Raw genomic sequence first — 26913 nt, forward strand, 5'->3', positions numbered from 1 at the left:
GAGACTCTTTGGGGGTAGAGTGTTTCGTGGTGCATTTTCATGTGGTGTTTCAATTTCTTGCTTGTTGTGTCCTGGCTTCCGTGTTGTAGGATGTCTTTCGTGCTGCATCATGGGGTGCAGTTTTTTAGTTGTTTTGCGGTTTATGTGTTTGCATGAGTATTGGATGAAGGGATTTTTGCATGAGTGTGTGCGCTGCTGTGGGTGTTATTTTCCGTGTTGTTTTTTTTGCATGTGGTATTTTTCTTTTTTACGGTTGGTGACCTAACACCCCCCGCCACACGCCCTTGCGGCGGCTTGCGGGGTATTATGTAGATGTAGATGTAGGTATAATTACCTAAATATAATTAAAAATAAAAAAAAAAACAATCTTTTTTATTGCTATGTCCAAATGGACATTAATTGCTTTATGGTCACTCAAGCCCTCATCAGTTGATACACTAATAATACGTTTCGGCGTGTTTGTAAGAAATAGATCCAATATGTTTTTTCCACGGGTGGGCATGCGTACTGCTTGATGAAGGGAGTTTCTTTGAACCAATTTTATCATGGAATTGCAAGATTCGCGATCGCGGGTCCCAGATTTAACGATATTGCTGTCCCAATCTATACCTGGGAGGTTAAAGTCGCCACCAATTATGTTTATGCTGTTATTATATTTACGTGTAAACTTGTGAATTTGATCGTTGAGGGTGTGAAGTGTTTTCAAATCTGAGTCTGGAGGTCTGTAGAAAGAGCATAAATTTATGTTGGGTTGATTGGTCCGTAGTAAGGTGCACCAAACACTTTCTATGTTATTATTTTCAAATGAAACTTGCCTGCTTTCAAAATGACTTTTAACTGCCACGAAAACCCCTCCTCCGGGTCTTGTATCTCTATCGTGTCGGTAAACTTTGAAATCTATTGGGAAAATTTCTTGGTCATTAATATCATTGCACAGCCAACTCTCTGTGCCTAATACTATATCAGCGGAATGAGTTTGGATTATGTGTTCTAGATCTGCTGATTTGTTCTTGAGGCTTCTGCAATTTATAACAAGTATAGTTAAATTATTTTGATGTTGAATAACGTCTTTATTTGTGCCTGACTGTAATTTAGGACGCCTTTGTGGGGAAGTGCGTGTCACATGTCTTTCTAAATCAATGCCAGTGTTGTCAATGACTTTTATATTTTTATTAATAATATTATACGCGCTATCCCCAGATGTTATTGACCCACTAAGTGACCTGCCCTCTATCCTAAAAAAGGCCTACAGTGGTCGAGTATCCTATCCGCTACCTTACTCGCCGCTTCCGCCGTGTAATGGACCCCAGATCGGTTAAGGGGAGTCCTGCAAGATCGGAGGGTTGGTCTGAGGTCGACGAAGGAGGCTCCTATGTCCGAGCAGAATCTCGATAGTCTCTGGTTTATGCCTTCCACTCGGCTCCAAACCAGAGACCCGCGATCCTCCCTCGGAACGATGCTGCAGACCGTTAGTCCCAGCCGAACCCCCTCGACGCCCTGGACGCGCTTCACCTCGGAGCTCAGTTCCCTAAGGGAACGGAGGACCTCCTCGGATCCACGGTCCGTGACGTCGTTGGTGCCCACATGGGCCACGACCTGCAGCCTAGAGCACTTCGTGCCTTTGACCGCCGCCTCGATCGCCTTCGTCACCTGAGGGACTCCTCCGCCTGGTATACACCAGGCGGTCACCCGTTGATCGGCGCCTACGCGGCGCGCCCTTTCCCTCAATGGGACCATTACACGACGGACATTCGAGCTACCTATTACTACAATTCCCTCCCTTCCCGTTCCCTGACGTCTTACCCTAGGCAGTGCCCTCGGAGTAGGGGTAGGGGCTGCAGGTACGGTGGTGCTGTCATCCGACAACACCTGGTACCTGTTGGAGACGGGGATGGTATCTGCCTCCGCAGAGTCCAATCCACGCCGCAGCGTTACCTTCCCCTTGCCTCGAGAGACAACCCTCCAATCGTCTGACCTACGGACGTGAGACACTCCCTCGTTGGGAGATGGGACACGGGGTAGGTCTCTAATCGCCCAGCCACGTGTAGCATTCGGACGAATCCGTGCACCCATATGGGCGTGGCGGGTTTTCGTATTCCCACCCCGAGCACCATCTCTCCCGAGGGGAGCCCTCCGGCCGGCGATCTCCGATCGAAGCTCCCGCACCATTCTCTCCAGCATGACGATACGGGCCCTTAAAGCCGCGCATTCGCCAGTGCCTTCGAGCATGGCAACAGGGGACCTAGATGAAGCCATCCTAATTAAACTACTGAGTTCCCAACAAAAGCTAACCTGTATACACTATGCTAAAATTTCTAAGAGGGGTTAGTTAAATTTAGCTCAATCAATAAGTTACGCTTTTTAAGTAAGTAAAGAAAGGAAAGAAAAAAGATGGTAAAGAAAATAAAACACTCACCGATAACCAATTAGATTCGACGGACAAAAACCACCGCAAGCCACTAAGAGTACCCACTAGGAATACCACCAAACTATTAAAAACTAATAACAAACAGCACAAAAACTAAATAAACTAACTATTTCACAAAATTAAAGCTAACACTAAACTACACTTCACTAGGGAAGAACAAACACAGAAGTAACAGCAGGCACGCAGGTAGTCTCAGGTAGGGCCGAACCGGTTCTAGGGAGCGAGCTCGAGCACGTCTGTTCTCGGCAGAAGCCAGGCAGAGAATGAACCTACCTGTATATATATATATATATATATATATATATATATATATATATATATATATATATATATATATGCATAGTTCAACAGAAGATGTTAAGGGAAATGGAAAATAACATAGTCCCCAAGTCAAAACAGTTATTTTCAGCTAGAGAATGAAATAGCAGTAGCCTTTATTTTATATTTGAGCAAATCCGCAAAGAGTCAGACAAACAAAGACCTTGGGAGAAGAGTTGATTTTTTATTCTAAATTTAAATGCAGATATTTTGCAAAGACATTAAGCTATGTCTCAGTCTGCATGATGACAGAGTCGTGTGTACCATGGAGCACAAATGATATGAAATGCACAAAAGATGATTTTCGAATAAGCTATCATATTAAATGACTGAAAGTCATTTTACTGCGCAGGAAGAGAATAGGCGAGAATGAAAGGACTGTATTATAGACTGTGACTAATCGAGACGGGATTATGACGCCTCTCCTGCCTCAACTTCTTCCTGCCCGACTCAAAAAAAGCGGGTTTGAATGGATGAGATTTCGAATAAGAATGTATGCTTAAGACGATTTTAATACCAAATACGACCTTTTCTTTCTCGTTACGGCTTGAAGCTCGAATGCTCTTATAACATAGAACAAGCCTAATTTAGGCTCTGTGGAAGCCTTCATTAACTCCTAGTAAAGATAATTCTGGAAGAGCGATTTTACTGATGAAATTATATTATTATTAGCGTTATTCAAACACACATATATGGATAATTACAAATAATTTAGTACTCTCACAAATTTTGCAAATTAAAATAATAATTTTGTTTCTATTCTAATGACACGAACTTCACGAGGCATTACTTTTAAAATTCCCAAAAAAAGTGCATTGGGACTTTCACCAGCCACCTCCCCAAAATAAATACGGGTAAATTAATAGGTTAACGGGGTAAGTTGTCAGTCACGTGTGGTCCATAAAACAGCTACTGAGAGTAATATGAATTGAAAACATCCGTTGATTGACTATCTTTATTGCATGTCATAATTTTTGGTAGAATCACATTATGACAACAAAAATTTCAACCTTTTTCCAATATTTCTACCCAAATCCGAAAATCATAATTCGATTAATTCATATTTATTAAATTTTTATTTTATCATTGATCATTTTGATATTGATATTTTAGTAGAATGAAGCGCTACCAGGCCTTATTAAGCTTCTTCTCGTGGTATTCCAATGAAGACCAAAATGGTTGCTGGATTGAAACCATCGGTATTTTATTGGAATTTTCAAACATTTGCGGTCGTTGAGCGAACATAAAAAATAAAAAATCCCTGAACATTCTAAATAGTAACCTAAATGTACCTCAGAGTTTCATTTGAGTGATCAGGCGCATGAGACTTTATTTTTATTATTTACGTAGAAAGCGTGTTTAAAACACATGTAATTACATATCATGGAAAATGTGTTCTCCTACTTATTTATGTTATTTTGTAGGATTTTAATTAAAATTTTATAGTGAATTCATCCGTCTATTGTACTCCCTTGTATAAAGTACTTCCATATTTTATTTTGACACCGAATTTTTTATGTAAATTTGCGACACCATAGTAAATTGACCCCATCTGTTGAGCAATCTACATTTCTTGGCATACGTTTATGAGTTGAATCAACCCAAAGTTTACAAGTACAAATAGGTTCAATTTTACAAATAGTACTATCCTTTTTAGATATGTATAGAGATTTTAATGTTATCAAATTCAAACTCTAGTCCATTGTATTTTCGGAAAGTACCGCTGAAAAACATTTCGCTGAATGTTTTTTACCAGCCTATGTTTTTTCGGGGTGGGCAGGGACTAAGCCACGCCGAACTGTCCCTTCATTAATCTGTCTGTGCCTAATTGGCGCGACGCCCTAGTAGATCCAAAACTCTGCACACTCCCACTCCTCACTTCTCCTCTCTCCCTTGCGCCCCCCTGAGTCCCCTTGGCTAGGGAACGTGTCGTTTGTTTGCGTTTGCTACAGCAACTTCATCCATTATTCCCCCCACCTTCCTCCGTAGTCAAACTACGAGGGTCATCCGGAAAGTAGTACCCGTTCGTGCCGCATGAAGTGCTGACGACGCGAGTAGCCGCTGGACGAGGTCAGATAGCTTCAGTGGCTTGTCTGCCTTCTCTGAGCCAAGTTGCGTGACGCTAGCATTGCCTGTGTTGTTTCTGTGATTGTTTACAATGTTTAAAAAAATTGAGAACGCCGCCAGTTGTGAAGTGAGGGCAGTGATTAAATTCCTCAATGCAAGAAACGTTCGCCCATGTGATATTCATCGCCAATTAAAGGAGGTGTATGGAGACAATGTAATGGACGAGTCGTCTGTTCGGCGGTGGTGTCGCAACTTCAACATGGGGAGGGGGAACACACACGACGATGAGCGTTCGGAGAGACCGTCTGTCATTACAGACCAACTGGTGAGCTCAGTTGACGAATTCGTGAGGAACGATCGGCGCGTCACAATTGATGACATCTGTGAGCATTTTCCCAATGTTTCTCGAACAATTGTTCATGAAATTGTTAAACACCATCTGCATTATGCAAAAATTTGTGCAAGATGGGTCCCTCGCGTATCTCAATGAGCTGGCGGCGAAGGACTATGCAGCAGGAATACAGAAACTTGTCACACGTTATGACAAATGCCTTAATTTGCTTGGAGATTATGTTGAGAAGTAGTTTAAAGTATCCTCTTTCAAATAAAATTTTTTATGTTTGTTAATATTTACTTTTGTGTCTTTATTTCACGAACGGGTACTACTTTCCGGATGACCCTCGTACATAGCCCTCCTACAATGCAGGGGAAGAGGTAGCTCGTCAAACAAGCCCATTACCTCTTGACGGCCTCAAAGTGCCCCTTCTTGCGTTCTGAAAACCTCTGCAAAGGGAGTGGCGAGTGTCGAAACCTGACTGCCGCGATTGAAGTGGTCAGTGCTCTTGCGGTTTGGAGTATTTCCTTGCTGTCACTGGATTGTTCTTCTCTCTTTTGTCCAAATTTTCAGATGAAAGCGATAGTGGAAGAAGTGGAAAGCAAAATAAGAAAAACGGTCGAAAAATATTTGAGATCAATACGGTATCAATTAGAATGCTATAAAGGTATTCGCAATTAAATATGGCACATCATTTAGATATTTCTTGCGGCAAGCTAAAAAAAATTTAGGGTATTATCATAACAGTATGATTGTTTTTTAATAAAAACACTAAACTTTCGCATCAATTAACAAAATAACCTGTCTGGTTCCGATGCTAACGCATCATTACCGGTTGGTAAATATAGTACCCGGTCATTGTAAACTCAAGGTGATATGTTTTACCGTGGTAACTGGAATAGTTATAGAATTAAAGAGCATGGAAGACATAAAGAGTTTTTATTTACCAATGTGGGATTCCGTTATGTTATCATCCCTACAATCAATTTCACTGGTCAAATTTCAAATCACTGATCAGTGCTTGTACATTTTATTACTTCCTCCATTATTTACAATTGTTTAACTGAATTGAAATGATCTTATGTTCAGTATTATCTTATTGAGTCTTTGATTTATTATTTATCAATTTAAATTGTTTAAAAAATTTTAATGGGTATTATTTAGTGTGCGTGATTTCATGGTTTGGATGCATAAAAAGTTGAAAGTAAATTGGAGCTTTGGACACAATTGTCGCCTCTCAAACAACTCGTATTTACATTTAGTTTTAACTTTCTAGGGGTTTAGTATCCTATTTTGTTGATTTGGACTTGAATGGAGGAGAAAAATTCTGTATTATTTTCCAAATTAAAAGTCAGCAAACAGGGTGACATGAAATGGTTAACATTTCAAAAGCAAATATCGTCTATTGTCTAACACATAGAGAATTTAATTACCAATGATTTCATAATAAATTTATAAGTGTCTAAATCATAGAATAAAACGTAATCAGTGGACATTATGGTTCTAATTTATGAATTTCGGAAAAAATGCTCATTTTTAAAATTAACGAATTAATTAGAAGAACGCAATCTTCGAAACTCGCCCAATTAATAAAACATCTACGGATGAAACTGGATCAAAAATGTCAAATCAACAAATATTATTTAAATCAAAATCCAGAAGGAATGATATTTTTTAACGTTCATTGCCTGAAGAGATTGCATGTTTCTTGAAAACCGTTTGCTATTAATCCCCACGAGAAAGCTTGGTAGATATCTCTCCTGAGATCGGGAATAAACCGCTTCATGAAGTAATACTGTAATACTTAATTTATTTTACCTATAAGTTGTCACTTCAGTTAATATGAAGATATAATAATTTATTTAATTAAGTTTACATCATGTTTTTGTCAATATTTAGGTCTATGGTCATAAGATTCTTTGGGGTGTGCTCTCACGGGTCTCTTCTGCTCTGTATTAATGTGAAATATGCGAGTAATAATTGTAGGCCACTGGTATACAATTAACTAACTCTTTACTTAAAATGAATATATTTATAAGAAAAACATGAATTTAGGATATTTATGTGCAAGAACTCACTTGGTGATTATATTAATGGGGTCTTCAGATCATACAGAGGGGAAGATGGAAGTAGACAAGTTTTTTAGAAGTTAAATAATGGCTTCGGCAAAGTTTCATAAATTTAATACATATTGCCATTTAAAGCTAAAAAACATGTAACAAATTACATGTTCCCTAGCCGCAAATATGTTTGCCATTTTTAATTCAATTGTACTCGTTCCTAGCGTGATTCTTAAGAAAATGCTCAATCTATTTCTAATAAACATTAAACATTAATAAGTTCACAGGTGAGCAGCTATGTACTATTATTTGTCTAAGGCACAATTTGTATACAAGGTACACTCGTATAGATGTAAACTTTTGGCTTCATAATAAGTTGATTAGCAAATTTGTTTACTTAACTAGATTGTATAATATACTAAAATTGAAAGGATACACGATTGCATGTGCAAATACGATAATTCTATGTCAGTGACTCAGACCTTAACTAATAAAGTCAATCTCTCTTCCAATCTGTGATTATGAAATCGCAAAGCGTTCAATACTCTGAACCCCTTAGTATTATGAAAAAGTAATATTTTTAATATGTTACAATATATAATATATTGGTTATAATGCATTCATGAGTCTCCTGGAGAGAAGCAGTGATACTTACGAGCATTTACATTCTATTAACAAGCAGAATTTCCATTCATATACGATGCACATTCATAAATTCATGGCCTATTGGTCATAAAAAATACATGCGTCCGAAAACGTTATAAGTGACGGTGTTAGTTTTCTACAAACCTACTTCACTTTACTAAATAATCGCAGCTCACTTCTAAGTAATTTCCGTAATGCTGTACCAGCCATCTTTAATCCCTCAGGATAGAAGTTCGCCTCTTTCGGTCTTGAGTTCCTCTTCGTCTTCAAACCGTTACCCACCAAGGCACTGCTTCATGTGCAAGAGGAAGAAGTTGTCGCTAGGTGCAAGGTCAAGTCATCTACATCTTGTCGATAGCGGTCCGAAAGCGCTGGTCCAATCAACAATATTTGCTCTCTGTGTGGTCGGTAAGAATTTTCGGTACCCACCGTGCACAAAATGATTTATATCTAATGTTTTCCGTAACATTTGTCGAAACAGTGGTGCGTCCAATAATAGTACTCATCGGCCAGATCACTCACTAATTGTCAATCGTCGATCAGATCGCAGTTCTTGATCCACTTGTTGAACGATTTCATCGGTCTGGATTCTAAGCCTGCTGCTTGACGAAGAGCGGTGTGCTCTTCGTCATTTAAATTTTTGCGGCTATTTTTGAAGTCTCGGCACTATTGTCTATAATTTCCCCCAATCATTACTATTGGTTCTTAAACTAGGCACAAGCTCCTATGACTAAAGAGCTGATGATCCTTTTGCACGCGCTCGGATCACAGCACGCCCCTTGCAACTAGCGGGAGCGACGATTTTCGTGGACATTGTTATTTGCATTCAACGTTAGCCATATGACTATTTAGCAAAACGTTAACTTCATTGGCTCAGGAAACTATTAATAGATGGCGCTACATGCATAAAATTTTGTTCTCAACTGCCTATATATATATATATATATATATATATATATATAAGAAATTCAGCCCTCTTTTTCGAATATGCTTTGTAGCACAGTGTCCAAATAATGTTTCCCATTGTAAAATACAACAATAATGCATCCATATGATTTAATTTTTCTAATATACTTTTTTACACCAAATCAATATTGTGTAGGCAATTTAAATTATGAATGCACCCATATTTTCGTGAATAACGTGCAAGATATTTTTTCGTGTCCGAATCCTAGCGTTTCGATGCTGGTCAAATATTAATAAACCATCCATTTACTTATATCGAATAAATATCATTTTGTAAAATTGGTATCAGGAGGATGCATGAATTAATCATAATCTAATTCTTGGGTGTAGAGTTTAGGAAAGTTTTCCAACTATGAGACAAATCTTCAGTAAAATCGAAAGAAAACCCTTGTCCTAAAGAAATGTTGCCATATGAATATGTATATATGACAACTATGAGGTACAATAGTATTGAGAGTGTATACATAAGTGAAAGACTATTATCTATTTTTTAAATAATTTCCTAAAAATCTGAGTGAATTGCACTCTTGTGGAACTCGACTCCGTCAACTCAAGGGCCAACCATCGGTTCTTACAAAGGTCGATTTAGATGAAGTCCCTAACTCGTTAAAATTAAAAGCACCTTAAGTATTTGAAACTGATATCTACCATAAAATTGGTGATGAACTTTTCATTTTCCTTATCTCATAGTATAATGATTATTTGTTATCAAATTTGAGGTATTCCCATATCATGCGTCATTTGTCGAAAGGTTGTTAAACTGGAAACATTTCCTAGGTCTCATTCTAATTGAGTGGAATAAAAATGTCTGCTTTTTGATCTTTAAGCATTTTAAAGAATAACTTGAAAAATGTTCCATTTAAATCAATTTTTAAAAATGTAAATAAGCTGAGGGAAAAGTGTTGTGAAATAATAAAGAGTATCGTGAAGTAACGCGCAACTTAGTAGCATCAATAGCTGCGCATCAGTTATCCATCTATTCAGTAGTGCAAAGAGTCAACCGAAAAGTTTTTGGAAACTAACCTATTCAGGAAGTCCTATATTCACAGTGACGAAGTGATCCTGTTATCCTGTGGATCGGGAACCCTTTACCAATGAGTGAAACCGTTCATTCCTGATTGCACGTGGATTTTTTTACAGTTTTTTGTCTCGAGTAATAAAACCTGTGTGCCTGATTAGGCAGTTACGTCGTCTCATTCGTCGACAGCAACACCGTTAAGGAAGCGAAAACAATGACTGCGTGTTCGTGTCCCTGCCTCTATTTTGTTGAATGCGAGGAAAGATCAACGGGGGTGGAGCGAGGCAAAGGGAAAGAAATAGTAGAGCGTGGGCAGTGAACTAAAACTGCCGTGCCCGTCCATGTCGCACTTTTCCAGAAGGGTTCTGCTTTCCTTGGCGCCAAATCAAAGATCACACTGATAGTGCGAGACCGTTGAATGGTCAGAAGGGAGTAATTGAAGGAGGAGGTCAGTCCAAGGTTATATTTGGCGCACTTCCAAACCAGCCTCTTCACTCCAACCTCTAGTAAAGATTTTCCAGGACAAAGGGGCGATCGAAGTTATCGGCTTCATTAAGCGAGGGTTAATCAATTGGGGCAAGTAGAAGTGGCAGTGACAAATGCTCATTTCCTACTCACGTAATGATTCGACCTCCCCCACTCATATCATCATCTCTCTATAGCATGCATTCCATTAACGGAAATGATGAGGATTCTGGGGTTAAGTGGTGATTCTATTTGGGTCGGGTGGAGGAAGAATGAAGGGGATAGAAGAGAAAGAGTTGGGGGGTGGGAGAAACGCAAGGAATGGGGAATGGATTTTGAATTCAGCGATGACTAAGGATTGGAGAAATATGGATTAAGAGAGTTGAATTGAATGCCATCATTCAACATTCTTGCTCCGGAATATTACGTTACGTGTGTATGTGTGTGCATAAACATTATATATGTGTGTGCATTATAGATATATGGATAGCTTTAGTGCTCATAATCGGTATATAATGCCTAAAGTTACGTCTGCTAGATTTAGGATAGCTTGTTTTTTTAATTTTATGCCAAAATACCTTTTCACGTTAAGTTCATATTAGAAAATTTGTACAATCAAGCAATAATGAGAGCTGAGAGATTTGGTTGGAGAGAATAAATTGGTTGATTTGTAGCAAGAATCAATCTTTCAAAGCACTTTAATTTCAACTTCAAGAATGTCCCTCCCTATTCGTCCATCAACTGAAACACTCTGGAAAATATTTTTTTCTAGTAGCTTGCTGTTTAAACAAAATTGTCTAATTGATAGATAAATACGAACTACTCTTGGACAAAACGGACTATATAACAATCAATATATCCAAATCGCTATCTCGTTACCTTTAGCTTGTACAAACACGGAAAGAATTTCCTCAGTTGAGATTCATTTCCTCCCTCGAATACTATTTAATTGCATTATTTTCGTCATTCACACAAATACTCTTATAACAAAAAGCATATCTTCAATGAATCGGAGTTAACATATTGTCGCTGATTATTAAGTATCTCTCAAGACTAAAAAATATGCTCAGAGTCCCCACAATATTTTTAAAGAATATTGTATGATGCCAGCAAGTGCCAATTTATTTGTTACCTTCGTTTACGTGGCATCATAAAATATAATCCTCTTTGACATGTTTTTATCCCAGATTTACACTTTTCGTAAACAAAGAGACTTTAATCAGATCGCGCCGGGAAGAAAAGTTAACTTTTTTTAAACTTTTACGTCAATACAAAATAATTAACTCTCAAATAAAAGGATACATGTTCTCCATAAAATGTTATCATTATAACATTATTAAGGAGGGATATATTATATCTTGGTCAAACAAAGTTTGAAACGTATTTATTAGAAATCTCAGCGAGACTCGAATCGAATCTCAACATTTTTAACGCAAAATTCATTATAGGTAGAGTCCATTTTGTGCAAAATGTTTCGTAATAAAATTTTATAGCTTAAGATTCAAATATTTTATTATGTATCAATTCTTTAATTATTGTAATAATCAGAAGTACTTTGCGCATGAGATTTTAGGTTGGCACGTTTATTTCCCTGCAGGCCAAATGATAGTTGTCATTAGATATGACACACATTGCATACAAGGAATATGTAAGCTTAGCACTAACCTGACTCTTCTTTTGGAAAAAATTGGAAAACGTTTCCTCGTTATTTTCCTGTAGTATTTCTATTTGTTTGTACTTAACACTTAACTCCTTTGGCTCAAATCGTCCGCATGATACTAAGGAAGATCAGTACAGACCTATTACCGTGATATAAAATCAATAGGTGTTCATAATATGAGTAAAATAGCAATATTGAGAAAGTTACGTTCTTTAAAAGTGATATATTTTGCAGAGATTCATGAGAGAATACCCTAAATATTCGGCATAATAAGTCGCGTTTTAATTTCATTTGTTGTGGTGAATTCTAATGATTTCTTATTAAAGCTGCGATTTTCAGAGTGCAAATTATATAGTTTCAAAGCTTGTTCCTGGATCTTGCCAGCCATACGAGACTTTTAGGGAGAAAAAGAAGCCATTGAGCAACGAAAAATGCGGTCAGAGGGTGGAGTTACTCTTTCCCGTCTCCTCGCTCCCTCCCCTTCAGGACTCCAGTCGCTTCCCCCGAGATTATTTCTCTCTTGGGGTATGAAGTGAGGAAAAATAAGAGGCGATAAGAGCTGAAAGAGAGGCTAGGTGTAAGAGGAAGAATGTTGATGGAGGGTGTGCCGTAAGGGGAGATGAGACAATGGGAGGAGGCAAAGTAAGTGGAAGAGTCTCACTGGAGGAGAGAGGCGTGGAGAGAGGGATGTGGCCGAATGAAGGAATCCGGCGGACGGTCGGGTGTGGATTAATTTCTTCCAATTTTTGACAAGGGGCAGAGAGGAAGGGATACCAGGAGTAGGGAAGATCGGTTGGAGGTTTAAGTGGAATTTAAGCCGCTTGAATGAAGAAACGGACGGGGAACAGTGGTTTGGTTCCTATTGGTTGTTTTGCAGAGATGTGCGAGGAGCATTGAAGTCTTAGGGATCGTGGTTCCTTTCTAGTATTATGTCGCGGTGAGATTTTACCTCCGGAGGAATTCTCGTGGAGCAGATTATATGGCTAATGTATCAAACACAAATTGGAATCCATCCATTAATTGACAACAAGGACTGAAAATATTTACCGAGATTCTTTTGCGGGGAAATTTTACCATATTAACTTCGTTGAGGTCTCTCTGCGGTGTTCTGTTGGGAAGTCATTCTTAAGTTGTTCTGCTAAAAATCCATTTCTCAATATACTCGTTTCTTCAGCTAACATTTTCGTCACGAAATGTTCGTTTAGTAAAATATTTAGCCTTTTTGCCTTTGATAACTCATATTAAGTCAAATTAAAATATTCTGAAAGAAATTATATTTATATAATCATCGTCATAGTTCATCAATTCGAATACTGGCGTCTAGCAGATCTTCAACTTTTCCCGTTACCAGCCATTTTTTTCATTTCTGTATAGCTCCTTGCGACGACACCTTTCATCTCTTTAATAATTCACCCTTTGCTCTTCTCCTCTAACTGTTTCCGTCTTTGTTTCATTCAATTTAGGTTTTCAGTAAATGTCGTCCCTTAGGATTTTTCGACAATCTACTGCATAAATAATGTAACTCAATATCACTTTTTCGTAGAAACATTAGTCTACTTGATTTTTGCTTCACTTGTTTCTAAGAGGTGTATTTCGTTTTATGTTTTACCTAAAACTGTGATCTGTGGCCCATCTTCTTGAGTAATAGGACAATTCTGTTAACCTAGCTTTTGTCTCAAAACTATCATCCAATGATGCGTAGGAAAGGAAACACTATGCTAGTTCACAAAATATAAATTTACTGCGGCCAGGTTTTATTCAGCGTGCGTACCATCATCTGCCTGATGATGATACGCTGTATCGAAATCGGTTGTAGTAAAGTTATATTCTATGGAACGGCCTAGTACTTCCTTTCCTAGCCATCATGAAGGAGTCCCACCAAGTTATGCCGTCCACCATTTCGTTTATTCAATGTTTCGCTTATGGATGTTATGCCTTAAAATTATTTAAGGCTATGTTCTTTGGCGAATATAACGGTTAACTAAACAACCCAGGTCTAAATAATTTAAATGTTTTATCTACTCTGGCGTCATAAGCTAAAATAGGAAGTTTATGCTTACGCAATTGAAAATAAAAGTTGGCCTAGGCACTATTTTCAGCATAAATTTTTTTTTTCTTCCTACCACTTCTCAGCAAAATTGTTCCGCTTGGCATTTTGTCAGTAAAGCTATCTCATAGAAACGATTCAATCTCACATTCAATGATAACATCACCACCGATGTACAGGTTCGTCAAGGAAGTGTAATGAGTTCCTATACTTCTCCCCATTCTTAATCAGAATGACGTGAAATTTAGAATTTGTAGCTATTTCTGTAAAAAGATAAACAACCACTTCACTGAGTTATTAACCCATGGTAAATAATCACTCTAATACCTGTAATTAGCACAAATGAAAAGTATAATGTATTTTATGGAGAGCTCACGCCGAAAAGTTTTATTATACCCAGTAATAATAAATGTATTACTTACTAGCGCATTATTTTCAGCGCATACAATAATTGTGTTATTTATTGTAAACATATTCTCATAAGCTCATTATTTTATTTAATTAATAAAAATGAATAAAGCACAATATCTATTCTTAATCCAATGAATATGGGGCTAAATAATTTTATCATAAAATGCAGTTATTCATTATTTCTTCCTGCAGGAAAAATTCCCTTGCATTAAATCCAAAATTTGTGCCTTAGAATATGCTACTGGCAGAATTATCTCTGACGGTCAGTCGTTCCTTCTCAGAATCGTTCAAGGAAAAATATCTCCTACTTACCAACGCTTCCCTTCCTCCTGAAAAAATACAACCGTGACCACTTAGGACGATTGATCTTAAACCAACAGGCATTTGCTTTGAAACCAAACATTGTAGTATCTTCCCGCATCGCTTCATCGGAAGCTTCCATCCTTAGCCCCTCGCGGGAGCGATAACCGGTCTGTGTTTATGGAGCGGCCCTCTACCGGATGAAAGCTGTAAACAAGAACCGGAGAAGAGTCCTAACTCGTGAATCGGTGGCTGTGTGTTTAAATGTGTCATTTTTTTGGCTGCGATCCATCAGACAGCAGTGAAGTATCTTCGTCGCAAGGAACGCCGAACATCGAAACAACCAGTAGTTCATGCATCCATTAATATATAAATATATACATATGTATATACACACATACATGCATATATATTTATGCATGTATACATACATATATATATTTATATATGTATGTACGTATCTATACACACACACACACATATATATATATACATATATATATATATATATATATATATATATATATATATATATATATATATATATATATAGGTATGGCAAAGGATATGTGTACTATATGTGTGTATATAACTCGCGATTATGATTATTATTAGATATCATATATCTTTTGTTCCCAAATATTAATATATACGTTGGGTTTCATGGCTAAGTCAAAGCAGAATCAGTTTATTTGAAGTGTTCCGCGACTGTTTTTAATTCGACTACCATTATGTATCATATATTTTTATTAATTTCTCTTGGCTTTTTTCAGGACCTGCTGGTTACGCTCTCTACTCTCCTCCGCGGCTCCATTTACGAGAAGCTCCGGTGGACATTCAAAATGTACGACATTAACGGTGATGGATGCATCACAAGATCGGAGCTTAGTGACGTCGTCCTTGCGATACACGAACTGATGGGTCGAAGGGCGCACCAGGTGAAAATGCCTTTTTTTTGCTAACAAGTTTTATGAATTTCCATATTAATGTTTTCTTTGATTAATACATTATGCTTATGACATATTAAGTTTAATTAAACAATTCGAAATCTCTACTGTTTAAAATCCTAGTGCAATACGTCTACATTGGGATATCATGAGTTGCTATAGTTGGATTGAATCTTTTTTTAGAAAAAGCAGAGGCATGTGGATAACGCACTCGGTGGATAACACCAAAACCGTGCGTTAGACCCATTTAGGAAAGTTGAAGTTGATTTTTTTCTTACTTACGGCAAGGAACGGTCATAAGCGATGGAATGCACGATTAAATTAGTGATCATGTTTTCTTTTTAATATCCTTTAACGTATTTATCACCTAATAACGCAGAGACGAATTTCAGTGATGAGAAACGCGTCAACATCGTATCATGTCAAAACTCACTCATCGAAGCACAAGGCTTTTGGCAACGAAGCTTATAAAATCTCCATTTTCGAAGTAGAGTCTACCCTTGAGTTTACTGCATCCATGATTGATGTCATCTCCGTGTCATTCAATTTCCACTGCTGTTCATGACTTCTCCATACTTCTGGGCGAGCGGACCTGGGAAGTAATAATGGATCTTCGTGATTGTTTGTATATATGTGTATATATATGTATGTATATATGTATTAGGTGTATGTATATACATACATACTAGTATTCCTCGTCCCTTGATTCCGTGGTCATTCCTTATATCATGCTTGATGGTGAGCATTTTTTATACAGGTTTGGGCCCCTTTACTCACCAGGTGCTTGCCGAAAAAGAGAACCAAAATTTCTGTTTCACGAATGGTTTAGCATATATGGTTGCAATCCTTTGCATTCAATAAGAAACCTGCAAACCGCCAGCTTTAAGGAGGTTTGATGTTCCAGTATTTAAAAAAATAAGTTTTAATCGTCAAAACTTTAAGTATTTACGGAAATATTATTTGTGTATTTATATCTTTTCGATATTTTTATGGTAAGTTGACCTCTTATGCAATGGCATTTTTTACCAATCTGTATTCAAAGTTAAAATTAATGCAACTTTGAAAGAGAACAGTGCGATTTTTTTAGATAGTGTTTGTGAATCAAAATGATATACCCAAGAAAATAGTACTCAAGAAAAAGCTTTAATGATCCACCATATTCTGCATTTCTCCTTTGAATGTTCCTAATGAAATTCTTTGTATTAAATTGAAAGAGTTGTGTAATTCATCAATATTCCATTTTCCATTGGTCATCACTTGAGTGAAATAAACTTACTGAGGCAGAGTTAGAAATTTTCTATCCTCCAATTTTCAAACCGTTAACAGGACATTCAAAATAAGACATGGACCGTCGGAGAGATATTTTGTCTTCAGAAAGTACATTGTCTCGTAAATATTCGAATAGGAAGAGGAAAGCATGGAGGAAAACTATCGCTGCATCGGCAAACCAACTCCTAAGGCCAGGCCTCAATCATTATTAATTACTATTCCCTTAACTAAAACTATTTAATATAAACTATTAAATAGAAATTCTGGTTGTTTTGGCATAATAAAGAGGACTTAGTAGGACAAAATTTTACTTGATGGAGGATATGCCCGAGTTGGCGCCGACCTAATTTTACCAGGTTTGTCCCCAAAGTAGTATGACTTATTTTTTCCCGGATAGGCGGTGTGGGGCGAATTCTGTACTGTGAAAATTTTATTTATAATCCCCTGTAACGTTAATATTTTTTGTCTCATATGCATGGTGTTTATGCCCTAATTTAAAGTATGCATCGTCATAAAATTGTCTCCGCGCTTAGTGCGTGGTTAACGACCGTGTTGGGATTCATCAACGCATAAACACGCACGCGGCATTTCCATCCCGGTTTCCTCCTCATCCACCTTAATTGCGGGGGAAGGGATGAAAAGAACTGATACTTGAGCTCCGCTGGTGTAATGCGTGCTTTTAATTTTGCATTAACATTGTTTAGCGTTAAAGCCTCCCTTTACGCTATTTGTCATATTTTAATATCTTCAAACAAATGGGAGAAACATTAAACCAAGCGAGAATGGTGCGGGAAAGGCGAAAAAATATGTATTTATTATTTTATATTTACCATTATTGATTAAATACACCATTTTTTGCTGTAGATGAATTTTGCTAACTCTTCGTATGGTTAAATCCAAAGCCCATAGTAAAATTTAGCATTAATTTTGTTTGGATTAGCAATAATTAATTGACATGGATATTGATAAAATTTGTCAATCGTGTCGAATGAAAATTTGTCCAAGATTTCTCCTTCTTAGTTCGTGTAAAAGCTACAGTTATCAACCCAAAGGTTAGTTTGATAGGCGTAGGTAGGACTAAATGTGACTGAGGATTATGTTAAAAGTTGAGTGTGTGCAGGCGCGTAAAATTAACAAATCAGGGTAGATGAGCCAGTTCCTTTCCTACTGCCGCATGTGATTTCCCAGATCCTTAAGCTGAAAAAGCGCACATGTTATGTGAAGCTGACATTGCCCAGATGTGTCACCGCCTGGCCAGTAGCACAGCGCTCCCTTCATTGAACTAACTCGTCCCCCGTGGCATACGAGTTATTATTAGTAATCTAGTATAATATCCAAATGGTAATTCCATCCAATACTTACCGATTAAGGTATATATCAATATATATATATATATATATATATATATATATATATATATATATATATTTATTTATTTATTTATTTATTTATTTATTTATTTATTTATTTATTTATTTATTTATTTATTTATACTGTAGTTTTTAATTATATAATTAATCAGTTTTCTATTATTTTATCACATGACTTTTCTTAATCCTCAACAATAAACAAGGAAACTTGTATATACATACATGCAACTGAAATATACTGAATTAGCGACATAAATCTACATTTTTCATCAATGTAGTAAATCTCTTTTTGCGAGTATGATTGCTAATGCTATTCGAAACTAATAATTAGTTTTTCTTAAGAGCTTAATTAAACGCTGATGTAACTAAATTTGAAAACACCTTGATACCATTATTGATAGTAAAATCTTTAAAATTATCACTGTTACCCTTGAGTCGAGATCGCAATTGGAACCTCTGTAAGAACTGCTAAGCATTAATATTAATTCTAGTTTTCTAAGTGTTTCAGAAAATGAAAATTTTGAACATCGATTGTTCATTACTTCTTAAGCCAGCTTCAATGCTGACCATTCCAATTCGTTACGAACAATTTCGCCATGATAAAATAGCATCTATTATATGTTACTCATTAACAAATTATTAATTTAAAAGTTAAATGGATCTAATGGTCTTCCCACTCTTTCTTCCACTAATGGTCTTATTCTTCATCGTACATCTATTTATTACCACCAGGTGGAGGAGGACAGAAAGGCAAGAGAACAGGTGGATCGAGTATTCAAGAAATTGGACCTCAACCAAGACGGTGTGATAACGATAGAGGAATTCATAGAGTCCTGCTTAAAGGTTGGTTTTTGAAATATCTTATTGCTAAAACTTTAGTAACATTTCTTTTAGTATAAATCATGAGTCATAAAACAATAGGTGAAATACTTAGACATCGAACTATATTCTAATAAGACCCTCAGCATGATAATTAGTAGATTTTGTCACCATTTTCTTGCAAAAAAGTTACTCAACTTTCGACAAAGAACCTGTCAAAAATTCGCCGTACTGAATCCGATTTAATTCTTATGGATGTGGGAGTGAATTATAACCTTGCCTTTACGCCGTTAACAAGGTGAAATATTTGATTTATTACATTTCTGTCCAATTCGTGAAATTTGATTATCAACTTTTCAATTGCGATAAAAATAAAATGTACCAATTATAACTGTGATGTTAAAACCTTAAATAGTAGACTCTAAAATTAAAAATTACCCGTTGAAGTCACTACTGTGCATAAATGCGTTTAATACAAGTTATCACTTCTTAAATTTCGTCTTCTCTTTTCACAAAAGATAATTACCTTTTTCTCATAATTTTAAAAGAGGAGACAATGATAAAAATTTTCACATCGTTACCAAGCATAAAACATCTTAAAAAGTTATTTTCAATTTTGAAAATTATACGATTTAATCGCAAAATAGTATTTTCCTAGTCGTAATGAGTATTACAATCTGGACTATTGATGTGGCTTTTACGGTACATCTTAATATTTCTAATGCGCGATCACATTAATCAGGAGTAAAATCATTCATTTTACTATGAGTATGAAATGTATTATTATTATTACTGAATTTCTATTTTGTTTATTCTTTTTAAAATTATTTTGCAACTTAATCATGCTGATTGACTAAATCATATTCTTGTTTTAAAAATAAGTTATTTTTCGTGACACTTTTCGTAACTGACGAAAGCAACTAATAGAATGTGTGTTGTATTATAAATGACTAATATGCTTTTGCCGTTTCCTTTTGTCATTCAGAGTACTTTTCTCACGTATTTTTTTGTAATCCTTTACTAAGAGTAGCGTACATTTTTTATTTTTCATTTCAGAGTTAAGTGGCGATATAACACAGCTTTAGTGATGCAGTCATAAAATACAGCATACATTTGTTAAAAACTCCGAAATGTCTATATTTTTAAAGGAATTAAAATATACAAGGACTGTCGAAAAATTCCGACAGTAGTTTGACTTAGTATCTCATTACCTTGAAAAATATGTATTTACTATATATTTATTTAGAAACACTAAACTGATGTTAACTTAATATTAGACAGTTTTACATTAGATTAATATGAATCAGTTGCACCCTATATGTACTTTTGGTTCCAGCATTAAGCAATACTAAGACCAATACTCGTATATCTAAATCAAAACGTTCCCTCGTTCTATTGAGACGGATTCACAAAGCCGTCGAAAGCTGCCCGCAATTACTGTAAAGTATTTCCTTCCCTTAAATAGCTGTATTACCTTCATGCTCCAGTATTGAAGTATGAGTGAATTATATATCTCTCAGCTCTTAATACACTAACCCAACGCACTATTTCCGGAACAGCGTGCACTTCCGCAAGAGATAAAGGCGACCGAGCAGCAGCTGTTATATTTATTTTTATATTGATGAAAGGTTCCCTCTCAGGGGATCGAGAACTAAACCCTTTCAATGGTACACCGCGAATGCAAATGTGGGCACGTCGCGGCAAACCATGACTCCATACCTTCCCATTCCTTCCCGGTAACCCAATGTCCTCCCATCGACTTCCTCCTGTTTCCCTCGCTCCGAGGCCAAAGAGGCCTCTGGTAAAATATGCTCCCGGTGGGAAAATGGCTCCTTTGAAACTCCCTTCCGCATTGGAAAACGCGAAACATTCCTCTTTTCGGAAACGCTAAGTCATCGCAGCGACCAGAAATATTTTTGTACTTGCCGTCGCATGAAAAGGGCCTCAGGTCCAAACCTTTTGAAGAACACGCGGTGGTTCTGCCAGAATGCGAAATGAAAAGGGTTTTGTCAAATATTTTGAGAGTTATCTACATCAGAGGCGAATAGCTGGGATAAAAAATTTGCTCAAATGCATCTGATTTAAATGCCTCATCAATAACAAGCGATATATTACGGTTTTTCAGGTGGCAAAGCGCCGCTGCCAGCCTTCTTTCCTTCACCAATGTTTTGCCAGCATGTGCCAAATCTAAATGCTTCTCAAGTTCGAAATCATCCCCATACCTTGCTCTCAGAAATATATTTAGGTCCAATTAAAAAATACTCAATTACTACATTTTACGGCGAACAGCTGGGAGCAATCCCATAATGTGATCTCGTTCTCATACTTGTAATCAGCGAAGTATAGGTATTGTGCTATTTTCAATAAGAGAAAGATTAGACTGGTGAAAATAAAAAAAATATTGGTTGTCGGAAACGGCTGGCAGATATTTTCTCAAAATTATGCAAATATTATTTAACGTCAGTATATACATGTTTGTCATTTTCTCTTTCCACTTTACGCGGAAAAGCATTTGTATAAAACGTATACATGCGAATTTAGTCGATCGAAGGATTACTTTTTCTCGATTTTAAATGTTAGCATCATAATTAAAAAGTGATAAATTAATTTTTAACAGCATTGTATCTAAATAGTACTTTTTATTCTATAAAATGCAAAACCTCCAATGGATGGGTACCGATTGCTCATTTCCCGACATTGAAGGACGAGCATAATAATAATGTGATGTTTTTTCATGTATACATCTCTTAGGTCATTATAGCGTATAAATGTGCATTCTGTTGAAATAAGTTTTCGGTGTTCTCTCTATTCTCAGTAGTTCTCCGTATGACTTTAACTCTATCAGGAATGTCGCTCAGGACTTCCAATTTTAAACTGTGCTCTGAAGCAATTACTCGCAGGCCCAAACTTTTTCTACCCTTGTTATTATACAGTCACCTCTTTGCATTCGCTTGCCTACTGACTCTCATAGTTTAATTCCTTATCAACTGCATCTAGTCTTCCTTCTTTTCGACTGACCTTTCTTCGCCGCCGGTCTTCATTCCACTCATTTCCATTTAACTTTTAAATTTCCAGCGGGATTACTACAATTTACTGCGTGTGTGGCTAGACTAAATACTTGCATCCACTCCAGGATAACGGGCAGAGCAGGCAAATCTACGAGGAAAAGATGAATGTCCCTCGAGGCATTCGTGTTGGTTTGCCATAATGAGGCATACTGAGTAGCAAGAGCAAATATGCTTAGTGGGTAGATAAAATTTGGTGGAGTACGGCTACCAGTGTTCCCTATTAACTTCAACTCTAATTAATTGTTTAGTAACATTTAGTTTAATAACATGTTTGGTTTATGGTAAATTTCTGCAACAGGGTGTAATTTTTCTACGTTATTCCGATACTTTAGTCTTCTTTGTACCGGGTAGCTTTCAGTATTCAGGATGACTGCCTCTTATTAAATCATTTACCTAGTTGAACATAATGAAAAGGATTTAACTATCTTAGAGTTTAATATCAAGTACTGAAAGTTCTTACAGGTGCCTTTGGCAAACCTCTTTCTTTTCTACGTTTATTAACTTTACGAGAGAAGAGGTATTATTCTTATATATTTTGTCAGCTATTCGGCTATTTTTTTATTGCCCTGATGCATGGTTTTCCTTATGAAAAATACGTGGCAATTCGACACTTTTAACGTAGAGAATATATATATAAATAGTACGAATTAATTAGTAAAACAAAAATCAGTAAGCATTTGCTAAGATTACTAAAACATATTATGTAATTATTGGGCTAGAAGAACGTTTAGGCAAAATACACAGCTCCGGAGGACGCTCAAGACGTATCCAGCGAGCGGTATACGGCTAAATGGACCTCGATAGTAAAGTGAATATTTCCTGTCAATTTCTCAAGTTTGCCTTAAATGGAAGTTTAATGAGTCACTCGTAGCTATTATGAGTATAGTCATAAGTAATTTTTCGTCAAAAATTGGCGATACAAAAAACAGAATCGAAGCTTTCACCTGGCAAAGCTGTGGTACTAATATGTGGCTGTCTGGATCGTGGATTGATTTCTGACCGTGATTTCTTCTTTTTTAACTTATTCATTTTTAAATCTTAGGTTTTCTAAGGAGATACACTAATTTCTGTAATGTGCAGCATTGCTGTTTTTTTAAATTAATCAATATTTGCACTATTTTCCTGACTCCATCAAAAATCTAACTCTGATCGGTTGACTGAAAACTATGCTTATATTTCTCTCATTTAACGTCAATTGAAAATTTACAATTTTGTGTACTTTCCGGCGGCATTTCAGTTTCACTGGCCTGCAAGTGGTTGTTAAACGCGGATTATAAAACTCTGTTGACACGCATTTCATTCTAATATCGTGTACATACATCAAGCAGATAAATCAGCAAACATATATCATTAAACATATCGCATGGTTTGTTTTAATTTGCATAATCTAAAAGAGTCGTTGATGATAAATTGTTTGGCAAACCCGGCATTAAAATGTCAGAATGTATAAAAGTGAGCATTAAAAATTGGAAAAAAAATTTTGTACGAAGCAGGCCACTTGTGGTTATTCGGGTTTATACATTGGGACGAATTTCTACATTGGATAGTTCCCCCATGACTAACGGGGTCATAAATATTCCCCGCATATTTTTTTAGCAGCAACCATTCTTCAGCCTCATTATATCGCCATCCGCTTGACATCACCATCGACTCGGCCATCGCTCAGTGTCTAGTTCAGTCACATGACACCCTTAACTGTTCGCTCGTAACACATATTAGTGGAGGGGAACCGAGAGGGGAGATGAGAGGAGAGGGGGGACTTGGGAAACTGCTGCTCAAGCGCCACATAAGGGTGTTGGAGAGAGCGTAGGGGACAGTTTCCCTCCCCTGCCAGGCTAAACCAACATCCCCCTTTCCTCTCCACACCCTGCAGCTTCCGGCCCCACCGATCCCCTTTAACTCCGCCAGCCCTCTCTTCCTCCTCCCCCCCACCTATTCGCGTAACTCACCGGCCCCGAATTAAGCCATGAATACGAAACGATGCCGTCGGTGTGCGGTGATGTATGCTCCGTGCCGGAATTTTTCGGAATGGATTTCAGTGGTGTGCTTCGCGAGTTGGTGGGAGGGGCATCGGCCAGGACGCGGGGACGGGAGTGGAGAGTGGGCGCTTCGGACGGCTTGTGTCGGGGGTGTGCGTGAGTGGGTGGGGTCGTGGAAGCGTCCGGGACCGCGGGAGGTCGAGGGGGAGGGAAATGAAAAAAGGAGGTAGGGGTACAGGGAGTGGGCCTTGGAAACTTTCCTTGGAGGGAGAGGGGGAGACAGGTTGGGATTGGAAAGTGTAGGGGTGGGGGCAATTGGCTAATTGCACGTGGACCAAGAGGCTGTTACCACGGCAATCGATAAGCGGATGGAGGTGCACCTGAGCACTCGCTCATCCCTCTCCCCGTCTCCCCCCACCCTGCCCTTCTGCTCCCCTTCCCCCCACCCCCCGGCGAAGTCCTTGTGGATCCACTCCCAGCGCCATCGGCGCCGGCTAACGCCTCCGCCTCCGGCAGACCGCAACGTAAACCGACCCCATTTGTGCGCCCCCCACCCGGTTTCCAACGCCCCGCCGACCAGCCTACACCTCCGCAGCCCTCCCCGCCCCTACCTCCCGCATGTCTTCCGCCTTACATCCCTCCGATCAGCCTCAATAGAACTTCACGCTCTTTGACGTACAAGCACCCGTGTCTATTTAGATTTCTACGTGGCTAGAATCATGAGCGAGATGGTGTATTCTCTATAATTTGCCTGTATAAAAACAGCAACATACATACTAATGTATGCGTGCCGTTTCCGCCTGTCTCTTTGAGTCGTGATAACGGTTTTTCAATGCCTCCACATGTGATTGAAGTTCAATGTTCCCGGAGTGAACAAATGGTTAACACCTTTTAAAGAAGAGAGGGAGTTATAATGGTGTCGAAGTTGAAGATATCAGAATAAACGCCGTCTCTATAGGATGATTTTACGCGTCTCCTGCATAATCGGAGTTGCATGATGAAGACTTAAAAACACCAGTTTTTTCCCCATGAAGCGTAAAGGGGCTGTTTGCCTAGCATCGAAAAATGTCCCTGTTATACAGCTAATACAAATACATGCAAGTGGAAACCAAAACATCACTCAGATGGGAACGATTCTCAAATCTCACCTTTGTGCTATGGTTATGTTCATTATTGCGTGATTTGCTAGGGGAACTTCTAAACAGCCAGGGCTTTATTACTTAGACTATATTTAGTGATGGAGAGTGCTTAGTTTACCCGACCATGTCTACGATGCTCATAGCAACTTATATGTCCTGAGTCCTCAGGTAACAATCATTCTGATTTTGGGACTGTAGCATAATATAAAGTCATCAGCATTTAAACGTAGCAGAAGCGGACTGGCTGGCGAATGTTATTCAATTTGAAATCGGTGTCTGCTCTGTTCCTCGTATTAATTGGAACGAATGACATGAAATTGATCAAACTGGATTAGGCATTTGGTTGCCAAACTTTTTGTCACTGCGCTTTTGATGTAATATCAAATTAAGTAATTCACGGTTCTAAATCCAAAATTCAGCGTCGTATTTTCTTTAGTTAATGGCATAAATTACTCTATCAATTAAATATCAATATGTTTGATTTATATTTCCACGTTTCTATACTGAAATGCAATTTTTTGTCCCTTGGCGAATTTCCTTATTCAAACTCACGGGCACATAATTTTTTTTGCACGGGCACATATGGTTTTTCAAATACAGGTACATTAAAAATTCCATCCATTGCTACCTCTATTTGTCTTTGATTAGAATATTGCATTTTTTAATCAAAGTAGTTGATTAAAAAGTAGATACTCAAAATTTTTGTCTGTGCCCTGATAGTGACTTACTTACTTACGTACCTTAATTCCTTGTCGTTTTAGGTTCCGTAGTTTGTAATTTTCTAATATGTTTAGAATACTTGGCAGGGAAAATATATTTCTAGTAAAGAGCAGAAGTCATTTTCATAAATTTAAAGTTATTTTTGCAAGTCGGATGTATTTGGCATGCAGGAAAAGTTTCTAATCACCCAAGGCTTGTAAGTTAAATAAATACTTTTCATAGCTTCAATATGGAATGGATGGATAAACTGAATTCTTATCAACTCCCGTGCTGAATAGTTTAATTAGAAATTTTTGAGAAAATTGCTATTGCTGATGTTGTTTAATTTTTTTTTTCTTTGAAAAATCAAAATCAAAATTTCACAAGCATAGAAAGTATTGTGTCTCATATATTCATATATATTTGAGACGAAAACGAATTCTAACGAGGGTTAATATATCACGTAAACTTTTATGCATAAAATATATAATTGTCATTATACTTTGAGATCAGGTTTAAAATTTGTTATTATTTAGCCTTTTTTAAACCTACAGTAATTTTTTTTTAATTCAAACAAAATGTTCTTGAATCGTCAGCAACCTTGGGTATGCTCAAAAATGTATCTTTACAAGTGTAACTTTACTGTACAACTTGCACAGATGAATTATATGTAAACATGTAAATGTATGCAGAACTGTTACCTCAAGTGTGGGCATACGTTTATGGCATGGATACGTCTTCAGGATAAGGCGCATGGTTTTTATTTCACTTTTCTATTTTTTTATTTCCTATAAATCCTGGAAAACGATACCACCCACTTTGGTCCCAGCTTCATCCGGCCCTTCGTTCTCCAGACCCCATCCTAACCCGCGGTAACCACTGCGGGAGGTCTTTTCGTCTCTGC

At 37.4% G+C, this 26913-nt stretch overlaps 1 protein-coding gene across 2 annotated transcripts in view; it reads left to right on the top strand.

Moving 5' to 3' along the window:
• The window catches only part of LOC139694041 (Kv channel-interacting protein 4-like), a 588264-nt gene that overhangs the window by 538680 nt on the left and 22671 nt on the right, over positions 1-26913 (top strand). For both annotated transcript variants that reach the window (XM_071592446.1, XM_071592447.1), the window contains exons 4-5: positions 15493-15657; positions 19038-19148. In XM_071592446.1, coding sequence (XP_071448547.1) covers positions 15493-15657; positions 19038-19148 — 276 coding nt within the window. The remainder of the gene's footprint in view (positions 1-15492; positions 15658-19037; positions 19149-26913) is intronic.

Source organism: Hetaerina americana, unplaced genomic scaffold (assembly GCF_022747635.1).
Source record: "Hetaerina americana unplaced genomic scaffold, ioHetAmer1.1.p SCAF_5, whole genome shotgun sequence".
Classification (NCBI taxonomy): Eukaryota; Metazoa; Arthropoda; class Insecta; order Odonata; family Calopterygidae; genus Hetaerina; species Hetaerina americana.